Here is a 23,651-nt window from a genome sequence, read left to right on the forward strand (position 1 = left end):
TTTAGTGATAGAAGAATAATTCACCTGATTGGTACAAGTAGAATATAAGACGTATAATAATAAGGATAAATTCCCCACTGTGAAAAATGAGTGAGAAGTTCCACCGACACTGTTTTGGCAACTCCTGGCTCAGTTTGAGCATCAAAAATACAAATATTCCTTGTCAGAGTTACTTACTTACTTACTTATATAATTTGATTCATGATAAATCAAGTGCCAACTCTCACAATATTATGGTAAATAGATATTGACGACTTAAATAAGAAAAAAAATACTTGTCTTATTCGAGTTAATTTTCCAAATCAGCATTTGTTGTAATAAATAATAAATTAAGTGCAAACTCTCGCGATAGTACGCTTAGTTCGAGTTAAAGAAAAGAAAAAGAGTTCAATGCCATATTACTATGATACCCGACATAGGGTCCACATAAACAACTATTTTTCAACGAATCTTTCACGCATGACAATTTTTCAAATGTCACTGGGCCGAAAGACCCCAAAAACGAAACGCTTGCCACAAGTCTCGCGATAGACCCGCAGGCTCTACCGAGATGTGGTTACCATAGTAACACCAATGACGCTCTGGCGGCTGCGTTAACAATACTTAGCTCACTTAACTTCTGTTTAATAATAATAATAATAATGATAAGTTAGCGGCTTAAGAAACCAGCATGTCTCGAAAGAGACACATAAAAGAAAAAGCAAACACTGAAGATGAGGCATTGAAAAATACAGGTTAGTTTCATGGAGTTGTCTTTTTTTTAACAGCTGGTCAAGCTAGCAATTCCTTGACGTCATCTATCTTTTAAATTAATTTAAAAATGAACGGGAAAATATGTTAGACTTTAAGTCACGTATTTTTTAAACAATTGTGCGACATACTGTTTCTTCAAGCAGTGGTTATTTGTTGGATAGCTGACGTATATCATTTGATAATGGTGCCAAGTATTTTTTTTTTTTTTTTTTTAAAAACGTCGTTGAGATGGAGCTTATTTTAGTTATTTTAAATACTGTAAGAAGCACCTGCAGCTGGCAGGGAAATGTAGAGTTGTAATTCAGGATTAAAAAAGTATTAAAAAGTACACTGCATCTCCAAGAAATATAGAGCGTATAATGGAAATTAAGCCACAAAACTAAGTGCCTTAAAACTACAAATGTACAAATGTAAAACTGACTAATGTACAATAAAATCAAAGATGATTTTAATTTGACAGGTTTATTTGTGAAATAGTAGTAATGTGTCACGGCAAAACATTATAATCTTAAGTAGGCTGTTGCATGTCTCTTCATGATAAAAATGTAAAAACCAATCACCAACTCCAGCGAAGGCATCATACCTGTTCTTGCTCACTTCTGTTCATGTGCAGGACCGACTATAAATGAACCGTTGCCTGCACAGACCTTCGGTAAGTGACATTATCTGGCTGCTATCCTTCACTTTTGGTGGTGGTGGTGGTGGTGGTGACAGTTGAGGTGTGTTTGTCCCTCGCTATCCTACAGAGGAATATCAGTGCTCTGGCAATGTGGAGATTGACTTCCCTGGACTTTGCGCTCTCCTGGACTTGAAGGACATCCCAGCGGTCAGCACCAAGCACCCAACCGCCGCCACCGACACGGATGGACACGACATGGGTAAGCAAGAGCTGCGTCTGTCCTCATTGACAGAAAGAAAGAAAAAAAACACAGGTCATACAGTAGTTGTTGCATATTTTACAGGATTGATTTTTCAGTGACAATTATTTGAAAAGATTAGTTTATTTTAAACGCAGACTAGTTTGATCATAAATAGAGCTGATGTCTAAAACTGATTTGTGTGTCCTTAATTCACAGTTAAATGAAGTTCTTGCTGTAACTTGTAGCTAATTTAGAAGTTTCTGTAAAAATCATAAAGACACTTGCATGAAAAATATGAAAGTGTGAATCAAATATAAGATGTGGAAAATAGAAATAGAAAAATTATTGAAAAATAAGGTATTTACGAGGAATATTTTCTATACTGAAAATATACTACTGTTAATGCAGATCATTATATTAGGAGTGTGATTGTCCTTTGTAATGATCTACTCGCATATCTCAGCTTCCATCCACTCATAATTATCATAGTTGTACTTCCAGAAGAAGACCAGTCACAGACGAAGGCTGCACCTCTCTGGTCTAAGCCATACCTACAAGTTGAGCTGGAAAGTGAAGATCACCACAGCGCCAAGAGTATGAAGGTTTCTGGTAAGAGTTTGCCTATGACGATTTTTAATTTCTCTAAAGTTCAATTCTATTTGGTTTGTTTTTGTTCTTTCTGATGTTGTGCAGCACTTTGGTAAACTTTTGTTATGTACAAATCTGCTAAATAAATAAATATTTTGTATCACGTCAATGATTGTGTTATGATGTGGAGTTTAACAGGACCCAAACGCAGGCACACAGACTCCGGTATCAGTTCAAAACACAGTCTTTATTGAAACAAAGGTGGTACCTACAGAGTCTATTTCCTCCCGAGTCGGGAGGGCAACCCAACCGACTCGCACCGGGGAGGCGAAGCTGGCAGGACAGCTGGTACTGGAGCAGGACCGGGGACGGACGGACACACTCACTGACTCCGACTGGTAGTTCTGCAGCACCTGGTATTCCCAGGTGGTCTCCCATCCAAGTACTAACCAGGCCCGACCCTGCTTAGCTTCGGCGATCAGCCGAGATTGGGAGCACTGACTGATCGCACGGACTGGAAGCTGAAACAGGGTACCTGAGCAGGAGCAGGAGCAACAGACGGACGGGTGATTGGTGGTCCTTGCGGTGACTAGCAGGAACTCGCAGTATGGACCAACAACCAGATGACTGCAGGGGCAGGGTACATATAGTCCCGGGAGGTGATCAGGGAAATGAGCCACCTGCAGGTGGTGATTTGGGGAGAGTGGTAGCAGCTGCTGAGACCGGTGAGAGGCGTGGCCACGGGAGGTGACAGGAGGCAAGGAGAGGAGGACACAGAACACATGGGGACACAATAACAAACAGACAGGGGAAAGACAGAAAACATGAGGAGAGGTGATTGGGGACAAAACAGAGGAGCAAACAGGAATCCTAACAGATTGAAGAAATACGGTGTATTGAAATGACACGTTGCATTACACACCGCATCTTCTTAATCAGGTCATGAGTTCATATTTAAGTATAATTGGTTGCCATTAGAGCAACTTAATCTATTTTAACATATCTTTGACATATCTTTGACGTGTTTGGTAAGAACATCATTGAATTTGTCATGAATCCACAGGATGGAGGGTGAACGAGCTCACTTTTCAAGCCCTACAGAAGTTGCTTCCCTCCATGAGCCAGCTCCAGAGTCTTCAGTGAGTAATGAGCTGCTGGAAAGAGTCGCACTCTTGTTACAGCTGTCACTGTGTCGTCCGTGTTTGTTTGTGTAATCTTGTCCACCGTGCTGCAGGTTTTGGCAGGCGGGACTGACAGATCGGAAGGTAATCTCCCTCGTGAGCACAATGTCTCTGTGCTCTAGTCTCAGGTGAGCGGATTCTGCTGTCGTTCCAACCCGGGACTCTTTGTTTTGTTTTTGCAGTTTCCTGCATCACAACAGGTCCTTGATACATCAGGGTTGGAGAATGGGAATGTAAATTTGAGCCCAAGTCAGAAAATGTTGAAGAGTTGCAGAGAAATATAGTTTAATGTATCCAGAACGTTGTCAGTCAGACACTGAGTCTCATCTACTTTGTATTACGTTAGGTTTGTGACACTGGAGGGCAACGCTCTCCCAGAGCAGAGCTACCACCTTCTTCTCTCTGAAGACAGCGGGTGAGTCACCAAGCAGCCCTAATGAATCTCGATTTGCATTAACACACTCCTGCACACACAAATAGAGGCACGAACGTGTCCCATTCATGTCATGTGTTTCTTTGCTCAAGCCTCACTCACTTGTCCCTGCGAAATAATCGGATAGGAGATGAAGGCGCTCGTCTGATTGGGTTGGCTCTCTCAACAACCACATCCGCTAACAAGAACCTCTTGTCACTCAACTTGGCGTTCAACTCCGTCGGTGATGCAGGCGCTGCATATATTGCACAGGTATAACCCAGAGCCCATTCTCCCTCTCTGGCAGCGGTTCTCAACTGGTCCAGCCTCAGGACTTAGACTTTTCCTTCGTCTTTAAGTTGCGATCCAATGTTTTTTTTTTAAATATTTGAGCCAATCAAATTCATTTCACAAAAGAAAGTGCAGTAATACACGACACCTTTATGCACTGTTAAAAGACTAAATAAAACAAACAAACAAAAAAAGGGCCACAAAAGTGCAACTAAGTATCCAAACCCAATGGAATAGAAAGCAGACTTATCTTGAATTCTAAACAAGTTGAAACTAGTAATGTTTTATTTCGTTTCCAGAAACTGAACTGGACTGTATGAAATATGAAAAAATGCAGACTAATCTTGAATTAAATAAATAAAGGCAGACTACCACTGGGAAAAAATATATATATAAAAAACACTTGGGTGAGAGCTAACGACTGATGTGAGATGTCCGTTTTAGTCATAACTGTCATGACAACACTGGCGTAGAAAAAAATATGTCCTTCAAAATAAAAGCACAGTGGCAGAAGGTCTGTGGACTTCAAAATCCAGGTTTGAAGTTTTTTTCCCTCAACTTATTTTTTTCACCCACACATCTGCGACACCCAAAATGGCCCAATTTTGGGTCGCAACCCAACAGTTGAGAATTACTGCTATATGTTGTCTTCATCCTGTTTTGTCTCTCAGGGCCTGCGGTTGAATCGCGCCTTGCTCTTCCTCTCACTGTCCGACAATCAGATCGGAGACTCAGGAGCTGCTCATCTGGCCGCGGTATCAATTTACTATCAGAGTCTTTAACTGACAGATAATGCATTTAAATTAGTGGTTAAGATGTTTTAAATCATATTCCGCTTATTGCATTATATTATGTAATTTAATAATCCTCCACTGTTCACCACTTCCACTTTCAGGTACTCTGTGAGTTTGCTTTAACTCATGAAGAAGTTGTGGAGAGGAGGAAGCTATTTCTGCAAAAAATTCAGTCTGTAAGTGTTCAACTTACCTTAAAACTAATCCTTATCAAAGCTGTCCAGAACACACAGAGTAGAATTACTCGCACAAGACACACATGACACAGATTTAAAAGTAATTAACAGATTCTGTTTCTGCAGCCGTTGCCGAGACTTGAATCTGACCAATCATCTAGCGACCAACTTCTCCCATTACCCAACAGCACTCCAGTGAAAGGGGAGAACAAAGGGTCCGCCAAAAAAAAGGTAACACGTTATCAGTGTAAAGCTGAATCCGTGGTGTCATTGCAACAATATATTCTGCTGCTTAACCTATTTAATCCCACTGGTCCAACTGTAACTTCATACTTCTGGAAGCTCTGAAAGTTTTCTTGTAGGCTTTGGGCAAAAAAAAAATTTCAATTTAAAAAAAAAAAAAAAGAAAAAAAAGGATTATCTTGATTAAATTCTAACACCGTCATTTGACTAGTGTGAAAGGTCACATGACCAGATCAGTTTACTTACCCTCTGGCAGAAGATGTCTTCCTCAGACTTCTACAAAAGGAAGTAAAATAGCCTGCCTGAATTAACGGATAAAACTATCATATTTTGTACATATATTCCTGAAAGGGTCTACTACTGACATATTTTGAGAATCATACTCAACATTTGGCATTAAATGGGTTAATGCTTTTGGTGTGCTGTAAACCTTTAATTGTTGATTCTTGTGGTAAATCTGTCCATTCACAGGAAGCATCCAAAAAAGAGGAGAAACCAGCTGCCAGCAAAGAAAACCCAAAATCCAACAGGAAAAGTAACTGCATCCGTTACAGATAAACACTTCACCTATTATCCTCTGACAGCAGCTGCGTTTATCTTCACGTTGCTGTCCTTTTAAATCTCTCCCAGCTTCTGATTTAAAGGCGTCGCATAGTAAAGGTGGAAAGCTAGGAGGCAAAGAGAGACAACTATCTGTACAGGAGGTAGCAGACCCATGTTTTCTGACTCTGTACATGAAGCTGCATCTGGATGGAAACATGTACAGTACAGTATGTCATTCAATTAGCTTCAATTTGTCTCTGCAGGACAAATTAAGTGGTGCCCCCAATGAGGTTTGTTCGATGCAGTTGTTCTGTGGAGCAGAAAATATTCTTCTCGAAGATGTCTCTGATTTTTAAAACTCACCGTGTGCCGTCTCCTCCATGAGCAGGAAGAGCTGGTGGAGATAGTGAACCCCCTGCTGGACCAGGTGCTGAATCACAGGGACGGACAGCTCTTCCTGCCCGGAAACAACACTCTCACCTCCCTCAACCTGGCAGGTCAGCACTGTGCTTGAAATGAAAATCAACTGCGGTTCAGTTTGATAGCAGGGATATTTGAAATTAATTTTGTTATGAGTTTATTATAATTCATACGCAAAGGTTCTAGTTCAAGACCCATCAGCAGAGGTGTTCATTTTAATTCACTTCATATTCGATTTTCTATATATAATTAAGTAGCCATTTTCATTGTAATTCATTTTGGAGAAAAAAAATATCCATAATAATTTAAAATAGTAGGTTATTATTTCAAGGGTCAAACTAGGTTAATGAAATTATTCCTTGTTAATTAGTTTTGTGTAAGCTGGTTCATAATTAGCAGCTACTTCCCCGGGGCTCTGCACAAAACAAATAATGAAAGCCTCAAAAGGGCTTTTGAAGACTGAAATGAACAGTCGTGTGTGTGTTTGTGTAGGAAACAGACTCACAGAGAAGTCGCTGCCTCTGTTCCTGGCGACACTGGAGATGCAGGGCGAGGGAGGAGGCCTGCTGCGTCTCTGTCTGCAGGTGGGTTTCACTCCCAGTGGACTCAAAGCTGACGCTGTGTTTGTGTGTCAGCATCTCAACACATTTCACTTCGGTTTACAACAGAAATTGCATCTAAATTGTTAAATAAAAAAAATAAAAATTTAAAGAAAAGAATTTCATTACATTTGGTTATCATTTCTTTTTTTTCTTTTATTTCGAAGTCATGCAGGCCTTTCGTTCTTACTTTGTCCCATCATTTCTCTCTGTGTCATGTACATTTTAAAATACTTAATAATTAACAGTCATTCTGAATATGAAGGTGATTCGAATTATGATTTCTGATCTGTCACAGAGAAACCACTTCCCGACCGAGAGTGAGTGTTACGTGAAGATAAAGGAACTGATGTTGGCGCTCACACAAGATAAAAACAACTCCGAACACACAGAAGAGGAGGGACAGGGGGCGCAGGGCTGAGAGAATGGACATCTATTTTTACATAGCAATAAAAATGCATTTGTTTTCTTTCCGTTGTTGTTTTGTAACATATAAGATAAGGAAACTAGAAAATGAATAGCATCAGTCTACATAAAAGGGCTGCGTGTGAATAGGAGGACAATGTGGCACATTAAAGTCCAGATGCTTTGCCCACAACAGCCAATCAGAGCTGTGTCCTCATCCATTTTACTACTTTGTGTTGCTCAAGGTTGGAATTTACACCAAGGACAAAAACTGAGTACAGCCAAAGTTTAAAAAAATAAAAGAGCCATTGTAATATTATCTCACCGCCATCAACCACTTCACACAGACTGAATTTGAATGAGGACAGAATCAGCTGCTGATGTCCCTGAAGTGCCACCAGGGGGCCTCAAAGGAAACGAAAATATGAACTACTTTATCTTCACCATAGATATACTTCTAATCACTAACTGCTGTAACCAGTGGTGGAAAGTAACTAAGTACATTTAGTCAAGTACTGTACTTAGTTACAATTTTGAGTCACTTGAACTTTCCTTGCTAATTAGGGCCCGAGCACCGATGGTGCAGACTGATTTTCAAGCGATTATTATGATTCTCCGTAAACAACTGCATTTTTGGAGGCATTATCATATTTAAAAACTCATGAAAGTTGGAAAGTTGGTAGTCTCTCCCGGCTAAAAATGTGGTATTTTAGTGGAGTCGCGAGTGGGCGTGGCCAAATGGCTCGCTAGCGCCCCCTAAAGAGATGCCCCGGCGGTTCCATTTACGATATTCGGTGGACATGTGTATCACACCTAGACCTATAAAAAAGTTACGTTGCACTAATACTTCAACTCAACAGGAAGTCCGCCACTTTGGCGATTCGCACATGTTGTACTTTAACAAACTCCTCCTTCAGATTTTGTCGACTTGAAATTGAGTCTGTGCTCTCTTAACATATTTGGAATTAAAAGTTATACAAATAATTTGTTTTCGTCGTTCGGTGTGCCCGTGACATGGCGGCCAAAAAGAGTCCCTCTAAGGGGAAGCCACACAAGTTTGGGTTTGTACATGCAGTCATACTAATACCAAACCAAAGGTCAACAACAATACAAAAGTACAAAAGTGACTTTTCTTTTTGATGGGAAAAAAAGGATTTGTCTCTTCCTCTTGTTTGCATTGTGGCTCCGGAAAGTCTCTTTGTCAATAAGGCTCCGAAAAGTTTCCTTTGTTTTCTGTCTTATTTGCAAGTGATTCTTTCTTTCATCTAATTGATGACTCCCCCTGTGTCCTTATCTTGTGACCTACAACCAACTCTGTATTACCATACGAAAGCAGATACAGAGGGAATGGGGGTGATAGTCTACTGTTTGTCAACTGTATAAAAGCTGACCTAAGGAAAGCCCTGCTAAAGAGGACTGCTGGGGAGGACTGCTGGAGAGCCATGATGGAGAACTGCTGGGGGGGGGGGGGGTGTCACTGCTGGACACCTCTCTTTGAAGTTGCATGTAGTTGCTCCTTCTTGCAAGAATAAATGTCCGATGTGTTTGATTTTGAACCAAGCCTCTTGAGTAATTTTTCCAACACTTTTCATATTTCGGACACCAAAAATCAAAGCTTCAGTCCAAAAACTGAAAACAGATTTATTTGTTTTGTGTATCAGAACTTTGTTTTGTTTTCCCTCTATCATCTGACAACCCCTTAGATTCATCAGCAGTCCCTGTTTATAAAAATGGATGCAGTAATTCCAACTCCACCTACAGCAGCTACAACAGTAACATGCTGCTCACACACTGATGCTTTGGTATAATATCATCATGTCATGTGTAATAAAAACATCAGTCAAATTAAAACTTTTACTTTAATACTATAACTAAATTTTTCTGTTAAAATGTATGTACTTTTACTTAAGTAGGATTTTTCATGCAGGACTTTTAATAATGGAGTATTTTTTTTTACAGTTTATTGGTACTTTTAATTAAATAAAGGACCAGAATACTTCTTCCACCACTGCTATAGTACATTGTGTGATTGGTTTGTTTGTATATAATATATATAGATATATAATGTACTGTATATACTGTGTATTTAATATTTATATTTTCTACTGCTATTTACTGCTATTTTATTGCTTTTCTATTATTCTATTCTATTCTATTATTTTATTCTATTATTTCTATTATTATCTTATTGCTTCTATATGCTGCTGTAGCGAAAAAAATTTCCCCTCGGGGATTAATAAAGTAAATACCTACCTACCTAAAAAAAAATAATTATATATATATATATATATATATAAAACTAAATTGGAGAGCATATCTAAAAGCTTTAATATTATTTTATATTCCTAATGTTCTTTCTTATTTGCATTTCGATGCGGTATAAATTTAAAATATAAATAGTAGTTGTCGTTGTGAATAACAGGAATCTTTAGTGTGTTGTATTAAATCTAAAAAATAAAAAAAAAACGGACACGTGTCAAATGTATCCGGAGTGAACCAGATATATGAAGGATAACAGGAGTAAACAGGATGGAGTTTTGACCTCACCAACATGGCCGCCGTGCAGTGCAGTCAGAAAATACGTCACGTCCGCTACGTACTCGAAGGAAACCGCCGATATGAACCCCTCGCTTCCGGTAATACCTCCTTTTCGGCAGCGGCTATTTCCTCGCCAACATGCCTGTAAGTATTCACGGGCCGTAGCAAAATGACACTTTTACCATTTAATGGCGTGCGGGAGAGTCGCCACGCGGCTCAATACGCACACGAAGGAGTAGCGATTCGACCGGTGTCGGTTTTAGGCGGTTCCGGTCGGTTCCGGTGTCCGTTTTTGAACAATAATTGAGCACGTTTCGAGCGCATTGTGACACAAGATGGCTGCGCGCACGCACTGCAAACATGGAGCCAGTTCACCGGAGGACGCGATAAACGAAACATTAACCGTCGCATTTCCTCTTTTGAGGACGTGTTTAGGTTTTCAACGGTGTTATATTTTACTGACCGTTTTCAAATATTGTGAAGAATCTTGCCGCGATTGATGAAACACGCGCAGACCGCGTCATCCCGATCCCAAGAAACGTAGGCCGGACGAGGAGCCTTGAAACTGGGCAGCTCAAAACAAATCACCCGGTGTGCTTCTGGAGCCAAATAATACACTTAACTGACCACCACACAGCGTCTTGTATTCTTACTCTTCTATCATCGTTGTTATTTCTAATTTTTATTCAAACAGATGAGTGAAAATTGACGTTACTCTAATCAGGTTTTATTTTTTTTTAAATTTTTTTTTTTAAATTTTTTTTTTTATTTCCCTTTTTCTCCCCCCATGCAGCTCGCAAAAGACTTGTTGCATCCGTCCCCTGAGGAGGAGAAGAGGAGGCACAAGAAGAAGCGTCTTGTTCAGAGTCCCAACTCTTACTTTATGGATGTGAAATGTCCAGGTAACGTTTTTTCTGACCTGCTGATAGTGTCACAGTTTGGTGTTTTTAATTCACTTTTTTTTTTTTCTTTTTTGGGGGGAAGGGTGTAAATATCGATATGAACTAAGAAGTATTTAACTTTTTTTGGGGTTTCCAGGATGCTACAAGATCACGACGGTGTTCAGCCACGCTCAGACGGTCGTGCTGTGCGTGGGCTGTTCAACAGTCCTGTGTCAGCCCACTGGAGGCAAAGCACGTCTCACAGAGGGTCAGTATTCACCCGAACATGACTGGGGGTGTGTGTGTGTGTGTGTGTGTGTGTGTGTGTGTGTGTGTGTGTGTGTGTGTGTGTGTGTGTGTGTGTGTGAGAGAGGGGGTTCAGGTTCACGTGTGCAGCCCAGGCCCGTGTTTCAGCTGAATCGGTAAACTCTCGACGGGTTAGGTGGTGTTTTTTTTGGGGTGGGGGGGGTGGAGAGAAGCGGCGTTTTTGAGGGTTTTGCACGAAAAACCGGTTCAGATTTTGCTCCACCCGGGACGACCTTTGCAAAAAACAAAAAAAAAGCTCAAGAGATGTGATGGTGCGCTCACGCCATCGACACGAGCATTTTACTCGAGAGTCAAACACTCGGGTGGAATTACAGCATCATTTTTTTTTAATTTTTTTTATGGGCCCGCAACATCAGCAGAAATGTTTGGTTTCAGGGCGATCCCAACATTTTCGGTGTAAAGCCTTTTATCGGCCCGTACCAGTCGCGCGTCACCTTTTATTCACTCCTTTAAGCGTTTCCTTTTCCACTGTCACTTCTTCAGTATTGACTCTCTCACCTGCCGTTTACTAGTAACTTAGAATCCATTGGGGGGGTTTATGGTATTGGTCCGGTTTGTGACTTCAAGCAAATTAGCAGCAAATTTAATTCAAAGCATGACTTAATAATCCTCATTTTTCTTTGTAGGCTCAGACTTGCATTGCGTTAAAAAAAAAAAAAATATCACTTGATATGCGAAATAGAATCTTTATCCCAGAAATGCAGCAAGTCAACATCTGAGCGCTTCAGCTACGATAACCGCAAACCTTGTCGGTGATGTTTTACTCTTGTTTTGCTCCAGATCGGGAATCTACACGAAGGACGGATGTTGACGCATTAAAAAAAAAAAAAAAAAGTGTAGCTAAATTATCTTTGGGGAAAACGGACTACGTTAGCGGACACAAACTCGCCAGGCTTTGCCGTTTCAGCTCGATCAGAGGTTTTGTTTGTATGAATTGTGCCACTTTTTGAAGCCGTCAGCCGCACTGCTAAGTGACTGGACTTCCTCTATCGTGGTCTTCCAATCTCATTCCAGTGCCAGATCAACCTCAGTCAGCAGAAGGGTTGAGCTAGACCACTGGCTCCCCCCTTTCGAAGGCTGAGAACAAGCATCTCCCCGTAGCGCCAGTTGGCTTCATGCGTTCCATATGCAGTGAAATGCGAACTTAAGCCGGCCGTGGCAGAGATGGTGACCTCATCACTCCCGCGATGGAAAGCAATGACTCTCGTCATCATCAGCACAATGGCAGCGTGCAGCGCCTGCAGTATTTCAGCACTCTGCGGTTTCCCTTCTGTCAGCAGCGTCCTGATTGTCATTGTCTCCTCTGACAGGGTGCTCGTTCAGGAGGAAGCAGCACTAGCTTCCCTCCCCGGAGCTGAAAGGGAGAGGAGGGGATGGACCGGTTGATGTCAGCGTCTTCTGCCTCGCGAGACACGGCAGACCCAAGCAGCGAGATCTGAAACGAGACCCGAAGACTAAACTGGACGGCGGATGGATTTCCACCGTTCGCGTCGACGGATCGGTTGTTGCTGTAACTCCGCCCTCCAACCCTGTCTCTCTTAAATAAAATGTTGTTTTGGCTAAATGAACGGTTTGTGTGTGCTTATTCAGACGCCCGAATGCTTTAAGACACATTTAATACAAAACCAGTAGTCTTATCAACCTTTATTACAAAGTGCTCCAGGTTAAGATGGACTCTTTATAGTAAACTGCATTTCAATTTTTGCAGTTTTTATTACAAGGTCAGAGATGCGTGCAGTGTTTACAGACCGCTCCCCAAAACTTTTAGCCTTATTTTATGTATTGAGTAGGGCAAAATACAATTATTACTCATTATTTAGATTATTATCAGATGGTCTGTAAAACATGAAGCAAATTACAAGTGACATTGAATGAATTTTGTTCAGATCAAAAGTCTAAAATTATTTTCTATAATCTATAAAGATAGTCTGGAATCTTCAATAAGTCTTCAAATTAAACCATTTACCGGGCAAAAAGTTGATTATTTTAATTAGGTTAAAGAATAACTGATGTTTTTGCGTTGATGAAATGTTCATTGGTGGGTTTTTACTTTCCTGCCACGTTGTGTTTGTTTCTCATTTCAGGAGAGAAACCTTCATAAGAGCCAAGTCGTGACTAATGTCTACATGTGGTATTTCTGCTATGGAAAATTTTCGTTCCAACTTTACACATCTGTACAGCCTCTACCTTGTCAGGATCATGTGTTAGAAGAAGAAGAAAAAAAAAAAAAAAGCCCCACCCTGATCACATTAGCTGCACTACCGGCAGGAAACTCCTCCACGTCTCCTCTACCCGTCTCCGCCGCTCACACCGGCCGTCTCCATCTTCACCTCCCTCTCCCTGAGCAGGTGGCGGATGGAGGAGTTCTGCGTGGACAGGGTGCTGGAGAGGAGCGGCATCAGGCTCCGGAAACCCTCCCTCAGCTCCTCCACGTGCTTCTCCAGGCTGTGGATGTGCGCGTTCAGCTCCCCCCTGCCGCCCTGCACCTCCGACAGCACGTCGTACATCAGGTTATGCATCTGCCGACACAGAGAGCAGACAGAGAAGGTATCGGGAGGAATTAGATGCAACTTGGTGGAGGTTTTGACGGGACGGGTTATAAAGTGATGCCTTCACTTGCCTCTCTCACCTTGCAGAGGTCCACAAGTGAGTTCGCCTGGTCCGCCAGTACCCTCTTCTCCATCTTCACTCTGCGCAGCCTGGAGATTATTTAGTTTGATCACATTGCTGCTTCAAAGAGCCAGTTCACACACACATGGCCGACAACAAACCGTGAACACACGGTCAGCACTTTTATGAGGACTTTGGTGGAAAATGCTTTAAACAAATCTGTAGACAGTGAGCTCTGTGCAATAAGCAGAAAGAACACATTACATACAATTGTCTCCATTGCCATTTCCATTTTTTTTTGGACAAACCTTTCCAGTCAACTCCTTTGTTTTGAATAAGGAGCCCAACGTGGCTGCAAGGGACAATTCATGCTCAAATTTAATTTAAATGCAGAAGGAACAGAGACGATCCGTTTAGTAACTCATGAATTGTCTTTTATACAACAATATAAAACGCAGCAGCAAACTCCCTCAGTGTATTTAACTGAGCTACATTTTATTAGAGGAGGAATGTATTACTTATTCCAGAATTTAGTCTCACATTTTTCAGAGGCAACTTTCTCCAAACCTCAAGACATAAAACAATCTGCAAGGCTGCAAACATTAATTCAAAGGAACGCAAATATTTAGAAACTTCCTTTTGAAACCGGTCGTTAAATCTTATATTTATTAAAGAGTGAAATTCAGGAGAGAATTGTGCCAAAAAAACAAAGAAAAGTTACTGGGTTGAACGTTTATCACATCCGTTGTAGTGTTTTTTTTTTTTTTTTTTTTTTAAGATGTGGAATTAATGCCATAAAAGCCCTAATTTTAGGCATCGATTTGATGAACAAGTTGTTATTATAAGAAGCAACTTCAGGTGTCTTACTGGTGGATGGCCAGGAGCAGCTTCCGCTGGTGCATGCGGACTCTGGTGTGGTCTCGCTCTCTTGACAGCTTAGTGTGCTTGTAGATAAGCCAAGTCTCTCTCAGCACATTCGCTGCAGCAATTTTTATCTGGCGAAAGGACGCAGAAAATCACTCGGGAGAGTTATTATACGTTCATGAAAAATCCCTCAAAGTGCTGTTATTTACTGCACCTGCTGAATCACACCAACAAACTGTTTATATCCCAGCGGGCTGCAGTCACTGTGTCTCATATTTTAAAATCTTAAGACAAAAATGATGGGTGAGAGTTTTTTTTTCCAGTGAAGTTTCTCTTGGTTTTGGATTTTTAAATTAGCATCAATATCTTTGAAGAGGATAAAGTGTTGTAAATCACAGTGACATCACGTAAACAAGACGTTCTGCTTGGAACTTATGTTGATTTGTAGTGAATTAAGGTCAATTCTGGGCGAATTCTGATGTCGCTGCTCGATGAAAAGATGATTCGCAAACAGAAAACCCTGCATATGTTGAGTGACAGGAGTGTTAATATGCGGTGTCCTGCTAGTTGAGGAAAAGACCGCACACTGTAAGATGTTCTGGTGCCTAACATAACACATAATGAAGAGTTTCGGGCATGTTTAGTCAACATTGACAAGTAAAGTGCAGCCACGCTGACTTGATATTCACCCTCTCGGAGATGTGGGAGTCCATCATGAAGTTGTGAACATGTTTCTCTGCCCTGGTCAACTCCAGCTTCCTGGCAACCACCGCCACCACCAACACCGTGCAGCCTGCTCCCTGTGGGAGTCGCAGTGAGATGTTGATGTTGTGACGTGTGTGCTAATCGGACTTATTAAATTGCCTTCGCTCTCTGTCGCACCATGATCCCAGTCAGGAGGCAGATGCTGCGTCCACAGTAGGTGTGAGGGACCACGTCTCCGTAACCGATGGACAAGAAGGTGACAGAGACCATCCACAGGGCCTCCATGTAGTTGCTGCTCAGGTCCTTGTAGTTGTGGTGTCTGCAGGGACAAAAGGGACTCGTTTTGGAGTGAGAGAATTTGGCATGAGCGATCACATTTGTCCCATATTAGCTTCTCTTTATTGGCTCCCTGTGACATCAAGAAGAGAATCTACAAAACTCGTTCTCCTTATATACAAAGCGAGCGCTTGGCTGTCAGAGTGCAGGTGTGGAGAGTTCCAAACGGGAGGCCGAGCCTTCAGCTCTCCGGCTCTTCTCCTGTAAAAACCTGCTCTCAGTCTGGCTTCAGGAGTCAGGCAACCTCTCCGTTTTTAAGATTAGGCTGAAGACTTTGTTCAGGTGAGCGTGACTCATGCCTCCGTCCTGCTGCCTCAGGCCTCGGTTACTATTTTTTTTAAACACTGATGTATTTATTTAGCTTTTTGATTCTTTGGTTATTTTGTGATATTACAAGGTGATGTAAAAAAAAAAAAAAAAAAAAAAAAAAAAAATCAATATTCCATATTCCCAGCATCATGTCAAGATTAGGGGATATTGGACTTCATCATCCAACCAGTACAGCAGAGTGAACTTTGGATTTGTTGCTGCACCAGAAACAGTAACAACAATGCTTTAATATCTGCCAGACGTCAGATGAGAAATTCAATATGAAATGTCTTTGAGACGCCACAGATTCAGAGAGTAAAGTGACATATCGTCACATACCTCTCACAGACATGTAAGCCCCACGCTGCCACAATCCACAGAGAGACGCTGAAAATCATCAGCACAGTGCCGGGGTAGGTAGTCATCAGCGTTTTTCCCACAAAGCGGGTGTTGAAGTGTATCTGAAGATCACAAATAGGACGCATTATATCATAATTTTGACAGTAGGTGACCTACTTATCCAGACTATTTAGGATAGCACCTGTCAGATTATGTTTATATAATACAGAGGAGATAAGGGATGAGGAAACTTGTTCTCAATCTGGCTTGACACATGGATAGTAGGTTTGGTGTTGCAGAGAGGAGCGGGGCAAAGAGGTCATTTTAATCACTCCTAAAGAGCATTGATAAGGGAGGGGATCAGCCAGGGGGATATTATCAGCTGCGGAAAAGAGAGCAGACAGGCAAAGGAGAGCTAGCGAGGAACATAACCAACATGTGAAACCACTGGGGTCCGTGGGAGCGAAACTGTGATAATCACACCTCAAGAGTCACACGTCTACAGACCTCTCGGCCCACCTAGACATAAGACATAAACAGATGTTCATGAAATGTTCATAGAGGAAGGTCAGCCCAAATCATTGTCCACGATATAGACTAAATATCTCATCATAGCAGGCTACTGCCCAGTGCTTCTTTTAAATGTGTCATGATGTCATCACAGTACTATCCAAAACCCAAAAGCCAGATTTTGCAGGGGGAGCCCGAGGGTGACCCCGCACCTTGTTCAGCGCTCCGATGCTGCGGGAGGCGGTGTCGGTGAAGAGGCGGCTGTGCAGCATCATGGCCCGGCCCAGCAGGTAGATCCTCAGGAACATGGGCAGGGCCAGGACGATCTCCAGCTCCGTCTCCGACAGGCGGGACTTCGTCTTCTGCAGGTATGACAGCAGACCCACCGGGTAAGGGTGGATGGCCACCGCTGCCAGCTCCAGGGCGATCAGAGCCAAACGGTCGGTTGTCATGGCAATCCGCCAATCCTCTGCCCCGATGTCGTGAACGTAGAGCTACCGGAGGGATGGGAAGAGTGTGTTACAGTGAGACGGAGATCACGTGAAGCTGTTGGGTCACGGGACAAAAGAAATAACACAAAATCAAACATACTGTACTCTCGGACCTGGAAAAATCCTTCCTTTGTGAGGGAGAATCAGTTTTTGGTCTCTTAATTTTAAGGGTCATAACACACAGGCTGCTGATTTAAAAACCTTCTGGGAGACAAGTCTAAGAGACACATAAATTTGATAAAAGCTCACTGAAGAAGGAAATACAAAAACTGTGATTCTGTAAGGATGAAGAAGTAAGTTACCTGCACCTCACAGCAGTGGTACGCCACGATGAGGCTGAGCAGGATGAGTGTAGATACACTGATGATTGACTTGAGTGTGAGGGAGTAGATGGAGCTCTGTGTGACACACACACACACACACACACACACACACACACACACACACACACACACACACACACACACACACACACACACACACACACACACACACACACACACACACACACACACACACACACACACATAAACACACAAACGTGACAGCTGATGACCATAAAACTCCGGCTATAAAATGGTATCATCAATCCTGTGTAATCTTCTAATCCTATGTACATTGGATTATGGTCATAGTCCACGTGCATGATATAATGAACATGATCTTACTGTGCATTTTTTTTTGTTGCTGTCTGTCATAATAATGATAATAGATGGTAACTGCAGTTGTGCAGTGTGATGTTGTTGTTTTTTTTCTTTTACAGGCCAGAATCACTTTCAGATTTCTAGAAGGTTTTCTCAGAGCCCACTCTTCCTCTCTCTGACCTTGCTGTAGACGCTCCAGGAGAGCTCCGTCTCCGTCACCATCATCACCACTCCGAATATCCCCACCGCCAGGGCGCAGTCGTTCAGCCGCTGCCTCCTCAGAAACAGAGCCCTCCTGCGGACCAGCCGCCAGCCGATGTTGTGGGTCTTCCAGTATGGGTCGTCCTTGGCGTCCGGCCTGTGTTTGGGGCTGTGCTGGGGGCCGGGGCTCGCACCGGGGCAGTTGGCTCCCGGCAGCGCGCCTTTGCCCTCGCAGTGGTCCTGATGACACTGAGATGCCACGCAGTGGGGGTGGAGGTTGTCATCCTTGCTGGTGATGATGATCTCTGGGAGACTCTGCCGGTCGTGCATCTCCAGGGAAACGTTGCCTGTCATGCGACGCCCTCGACAATCAACATCCCTCACATCCAGGTGGGACCTGCAGGGGCCCTTGAAGGGTGACCTGCAGGGGCCCTTGAAGGGTGACCTGCAGGGGGAAATGGAAACATCAGTGAAAGATGCGACGTTCTCCCGGAGTCTGTGAGCTCCTGCGTTCTCGGCTTTGCACTGTTGATTTTACTCCTTGTGTCCTGGATTTTGTCTGCTCCCCACTGACCTCTTCTCCTTGCCTTTATCTTTGTCTCCCCTCCTCATGGTGCGAGGTGAGGGTGTGACATAAAGGTTGCCGTTGTACAGAGGTGTGGTGGCCATGGCCTGCGTTCTGTCCAGCCACACGGGGTGTTCGGTCAGCGTTTGGACTGTGTGGTGTATCCCGCACTGAGGCGTGCAGGCCTGAGGTGGGGGGACCATCCTCCAGGGGAGGAGGGGATGGCGGTCCTCCACCTCGTCTCCATCCACCACTGACAAGTTCATGGAAGCGGAGTGCTCCATGCCGAGAGGGTTTAACAGTCTTTTACAGCCGTTTGAGCGGAAAAGGCGAGAGACAGACAGAAAACCAATAATATTAGACAGAACTAGCGAGGGCAGGGAGCACAGTTTGAACAGATGGCAGCAGCACTGTTGAGGAAAACTGCAGCTGAAATTTTACTATTGAGAAGCTCAGTAAACAGAGATTTCCCTCAATTTTATTATCTGATAAGTTCACATATGTTCACTTTTGTTCTTTCTTTAGTCTGTGACTTTATAACTACGATTTCTTTTAGATGTAGAAAAGCTAAAAAGCAGCAAAACATTCTGGTTTAAACATACGGAAATCAAGATTTAGTCACCTTGTATGCTCCAAATATTCAAATGTTTTTTATTCTTACCTTTTTGGTGGGTTTTCAGGTCTAGCAGCACTCCACGTTGAGGATGAAAAAGGCCTAATCTCTTACGCAAACAACAGTTTCATCGGGTTATTTCCGCTGGTATTTCAGTATTCAGTCCTGAAGGTCACATCTTCCTACATCAAAGAGATCCTCGGGTAAAATCTTGCTGCCACTTAAAAAGACTAAACACATCACTTTCATAAAAGAAAAAAACAACAACCAGTAAAGCTATGCCTTCAATGAGCTCTGGATGTGTTCAGGTCAAAATATTCCCAACGTCCGCACTCTGCATGTATCCCTGCAATCCATTAGCAGCCTCAGCATCACGGCGCTCCTCCCATAGATTCAAGCAGAGGTTATGAACTTCTCCGGCATATGACGACATTCGAGGTAAATACCCGAGGATATCCGTTACATTTTCAGGCATTTTTTTTAAATTTGTCTGTCCGTGTTTCCTGCTTCACGACTGCTCAGCACAAGAACATCTTCCTTAAAGTTGGAGAGGCTTAATAACCGCGAAGACCCTAAATTGCAGATGTTGCATGGAGCGAAGGCAAAGACCTGGTCATCTGTCTAGAGTTTTTTTGAGCCGGGATTGGCAGAGTTCATCCTCCCTATATATATATATATATATATATGTGTGTGTGTGTGCACGGGTGTGCTTGTGAGGACGTCTGCTTATAGCCCACATGGGTGGCCGGGTGTCAGCCTGAAATCATTGTAAAAAGTCTGAAAATAAATGCTATTATTTTTCATTTCCTTTCTAATTGGTGTAATTACAGTCATCACAGAATTCCAAGTGGGTTATACAGACTTTTCAAAAATAAATCTAATCTTCAAAAGAGAATAACAGCCCTCAGTATCGACTCAGCAGATTAGTATACCGAGGATTAATCAAGTGAGACAGAGACCTGATACTTATGAGATTATGAAATATCAAATATATCACCCCTGAATTGAACAACATGCACAAAACAGAGTGGAGTATTAAGCAATAAAGTCATAACAATGACATTCGGCATCATTTATTTATCAAAATCCTTGTGACAGATGGGTCCACAGATAATAGAGCTCCCTTCGAATGGAAAGACCCACGGGCTAAAGGTGGGCGGAGTGCGTCCGGATAGTACCAGGATAAAGAACGGCATTATCTAATCTGAAGACAACATGGATTCAAAGATAGATCAAGGGAGAAAGAGCTAAGTGGTGATGAGGGTGGGGAGTGAAAGTGCACAGGTGGGAAGAGCTCAAACATGGTGGGAGTCAGATTTGAACCTCATCAGCATCCCTCCACATGTAAAATTGATTAATTATTCTAAAACTACTCTCTGCTGAGACAATGCTGCTGCATGGAGTTTTTGGTTTTGATATTCTGCAGGCAGTGAGCTCCCAACTCTCTGCGTCTCAGTGCGAGACTGTCAACACCAAACCCGTACGGAGGGTGTCTGGTAAATACAGACGGTATCCCACATCTTTGCAGAGGAAAATATTCTAAAATATGATTATTCAGTTTGCTGGATCAGAGCAAAACTGCTGTGAAACGCACTCTGCTCGGGTTTTAGACCTACAAATGTGCTTAAATTATGTTGTCCTTTTAATAACAAGATGCTGAAAGGATATATATGCACATCTGCAAGGTTTCAAATTAATTCAAGCCTCTTGCCAAGAGCTTGTAAATTCTGGCTGCAGTAGCTGGTAGCTAAGTATGTCAATTCTTCTTGCCTCTTCAATTAGTCTCTCCTTCTGCAAATCATCCTTTGGCTGTTAAGAAAGGGAAATTAAACTGGGGTATTTTGAGTCGACTAATTGCTGCGGCTGGTAAATGGCAAATCCGCTTTCATGTCTTCAATCTTTAGTGAGGGCCAGGTTATCGTCTGGTCAGGATTTTAATTGCTTCAGTCTGATCTGTCGGGAAACATGAGTCAAGTGATAAACAAGTTCCGCTGGGATGCAGACGAAGTTAACTGGTGTTTTAAAGGTTAAAGGACACGTTTAGAGTTAAACGAATAGTCTGGGAAATGTGCTCACTGGCTTGTTTCAGAACATAGAAAATAACAGAACACAACATCATACCTACGTTAATGTACACATGTACCTAATAATTACTTTGTAGAAATGTATTTTACACAGTATAAAGGTATGTGATACCATCATTGTCTGAATTAGGAAAGAGTTGCAATTCAAGAAACAAATTAAAATCTTTAGATATTATATATATATATATATATAATATGAAATCTATTGCTGGTGAAAGTGGCCCAGGACACATTTGCGTTCACACTGCTAAAAGAATGGGGCCATATGCCTCCTAGACTAATGTCGTCTGACCAGATCAGCTCTAAATGATTTGTCTTCAATGCATTCTCAACTTGATTTGGAGCAGTCCACTTGTGATCAGATCCCCCCAGGATGCATGTTAATGTCAGGCGTGAGGAGGAGCTTTAGGCCCTGTTCAGACTTTTTTTTTTTTTTTTTTTGGATTTACCAGGGCTGATGTAGAATGCATGAGATAAAATATATATATATTTTATTGCATCACTTTTGAAATTCTTCACAGTGAGTCAGAGAATGTTATAAAAAATTTAAATCTGAATCATCTTCGATTTTACACCATAAAATTTGTATTGGATTACAGTCCTCTTTTGTCCTGCTGCTCCAGGGCCTCAATGGGACGAGTTATTATGTCTATTAGAAAAATAACTTCATCTACTCTACTCCATCCTAGACCAAAAGAAAAAAAAAAAAAAAAGAAGCCACTCTGACAAATCAGACGTCACGGGCGAGTGGATGTATGTGCTGGTTGAGTCGATAACACCCTATTAAGTGGAGGGGACGTGTCAACGTAGGAGAGTGGCTAATCCAATCAGCAGAGTAATTAAAAACACACAGCACAGCATCCCCAATGGCTGATGGCTACATTGTCAGGGACGGCATTCAGCATTTAGCACAGAGGGGGATGCGCACTAGTCATGCCGGGGCAGAGCGATGGCCATCCCCGCTGCGGTGCCATGAATCAGGATCAAGAACAAAAAAAAAGAAAGAAAAAAAAGGAGCAAATATTCAGAGACACTATTAGCACCATATTAGTGTCCACGGGGGGGGGGGGGGGGGGCGAGGGGGTCATAATCCTCTTCTCATCATCATCATTAATAAGGCTTTAATTCACACGCTAGTTTTCGTTCATCTGCTTGTATTGTCTCCTAATTGGTCTTCTCTTTACAGCATCGACTCTCATCATCTCCTCGTGTCATTTAGCCCAGTTTCTTCCTCGTTAATTAACACCGCCACCCCACTCCTCTTCCTCCTCCTCCTCCTCCTCCTCCCAGAACCCGCTCCTGCCAGCGCTGTTGAGCTCCAGCCAGCATGCAGTCGGGAAAACAAACCAGCAGATGTCACCCACGCCTCAGTGCCTCCAATCTGTGTTTTTATGAAACGTAATGAATTTTTGTTTTGGCACTGAGTCACACTAGTGCTTGGCGCATAACAGCACAAGGAGGTTTTTTTTTTTTTTTTTTTTTTCTTTTCTTTCTTTCACGAAATGAACCCAAAGTCAATTTTGCACACATTCAAGCAGCGATATCGTAGAGATGCAGCAGCAACAGGATGATGCTTCTCCTCCTCGTGATACATCGCTGAGGCTCATTGTGTGTACTCGCTCCACGCTTGGTGCAGCTTTCCCTGCTTTTTTTTAAAACCGGTGACTTGGCCATTCTTCTTTTTCCGCCTCCGAGGGCCACTCTCTATCCTCTGTGTGCGGCCGAGCATGAATCTGCGGCTGGGGAGCGCGCTGGATGTGTGACAGGCTGCCTGGGAGAGGGGTAATTCCAAAGGGCAGTAGAAGTAATAGGGTAATCTATTATACAGTCCAACTCTTTCTTCCTCCTTTCTTACCCCCTCCTCCTCCTCCTCCTCCTCCTCCTCCTCCTCCTCCCCCCCCCCGCTCCTCTTCTTCAGTCTTCCAGTTTCTCGCTGCCTCTGCCCTTGCATCAGCATTTCACGAGGACAAATGAGAAGTACGGTTTAACTATGCACATTTCCGTTGCCCTCCTGCAGAGCCCAGCACTTTCTCAATTAAACTGGAGTCCATCTGCCCCACTGATTCAAACCTCACCCCCCGCCGGGGTGGGTGGGGGGGATTTCACTCACACACACACACACACACACACACACACACACACACACACACACACACACACACACACACACACACACACACACACACACACACACACACACACACACACACAGTTTCCAGCTCAGTAGTGCGTGACCGTAACCACCGTAGTTTCATATGTGAAACCACCTGCTATATATTTAAGTCACACGCAGTGCTACACATGTTAACCAGCCATACGCACAGTGGAGATGGGGTATGTGTGAGACTACTAGGCATTTAAAAAGTAAT

General features: G+C 42.7%; 3 protein-coding genes and 1 non-coding gene across 4 annotated transcripts; 3 read left to right on the forward strand and 1 right to left on the reverse strand.

Annotated features, from left to right (window-relative positions):
* The first annotated feature begins 605 nt into the window (after positions 1-605).
* Positions 606-7,331, forward strand: lrrc71 (leucine rich repeat containing 71). Its single transcript, XM_069700037.1, has 17 exons — positions 606-734; positions 1,367-1,405; positions 1,500-1,631; positions 2,103-2,222; positions 3,265-3,340; positions 3,436-3,510; positions 3,729-3,797; positions 3,908-4,067; positions 4,757-4,840; positions 4,981-5,055; positions 5,182-5,286; positions 5,770-5,833; positions 5,929-6,002; positions 6,105-6,131; positions 6,230-6,338; positions 6,754-6,845; positions 7,159-7,331. Exons 1-17 carry the CDS (start codon positions 671-673, stop codon positions 7,279-7,281), a joined length of 1,488 nt encoding a protein of 495 aa, XP_069556138.1. The 5' UTR covers positions 606-670; the 3' UTR covers positions 7,282-7,331.
* A 2,547-nt stretch (positions 7,332-9,878) lies between these two features.
* On the forward strand, positions 9,879-12,575 carry rps27.1 (ribosomal protein S27, isoform 1). Its single transcript, XM_069693394.1, has 4 exons — positions 9,879-9,947; positions 10,597-10,705; positions 10,842-10,952; positions 12,322-12,575. The coding sequence occupies exons 1-4, from the start codon at positions 9,942-9,944 to the stop codon at positions 12,348-12,350; spliced, it is 255 nt and encodes an 84-aa protein (XP_069549495.1). The 5' UTR covers positions 9,879-9,941; the 3' UTR covers positions 12,351-12,575.
* LOC138621975 (small nucleolar RNA SNORA35) lies at positions 11,971-12,100 on the forward strand. The gene has a single exon (XR_011310982.1). It is a non-coding gene; the product is annotated as a small nucleolar RNA SNORA35 (small nucleolar RNA).
* Positions 12,576-13,290: 715 nt separating the features above from the next.
* LOC138617965 (small conductance calcium-activated potassium channel protein 1-like) lies at positions 13,291-18,878 on the reverse strand. Its single transcript, XM_069693362.1, is given in 9 exon segments — positions 13,291-13,530; positions 13,641-13,710; positions 14,489-14,616; positions 15,175-15,285; positions 15,368-15,509; positions 16,175-16,296; positions 16,897-17,178; positions 17,478-17,573; positions 18,000-18,878. Coding segments are annotated over 9 exon segments (2,052 nt in total). The 5' UTR covers positions 18,870-18,878; the 3' UTR covers positions 13,291-13,299.
* Between the last annotated feature and the right edge of the window lie 4,773 nt (positions 18,879-23,651).

The sequence above is a fragment of the Brachyistius frenatus genome, unplaced genomic scaffold (assembly GCF_029030835.1).
Source record: "Brachyistius frenatus isolate BFR_SWC_R1_liver_20210118 unplaced genomic scaffold, ASM2903083v1 Contig_2, whole genome shotgun sequence".
In the NCBI taxonomy this organism is placed as follows: domain Eukaryota; kingdom Metazoa; phylum Chordata; class Actinopteri; family Embiotocidae; genus Brachyistius; species Brachyistius frenatus.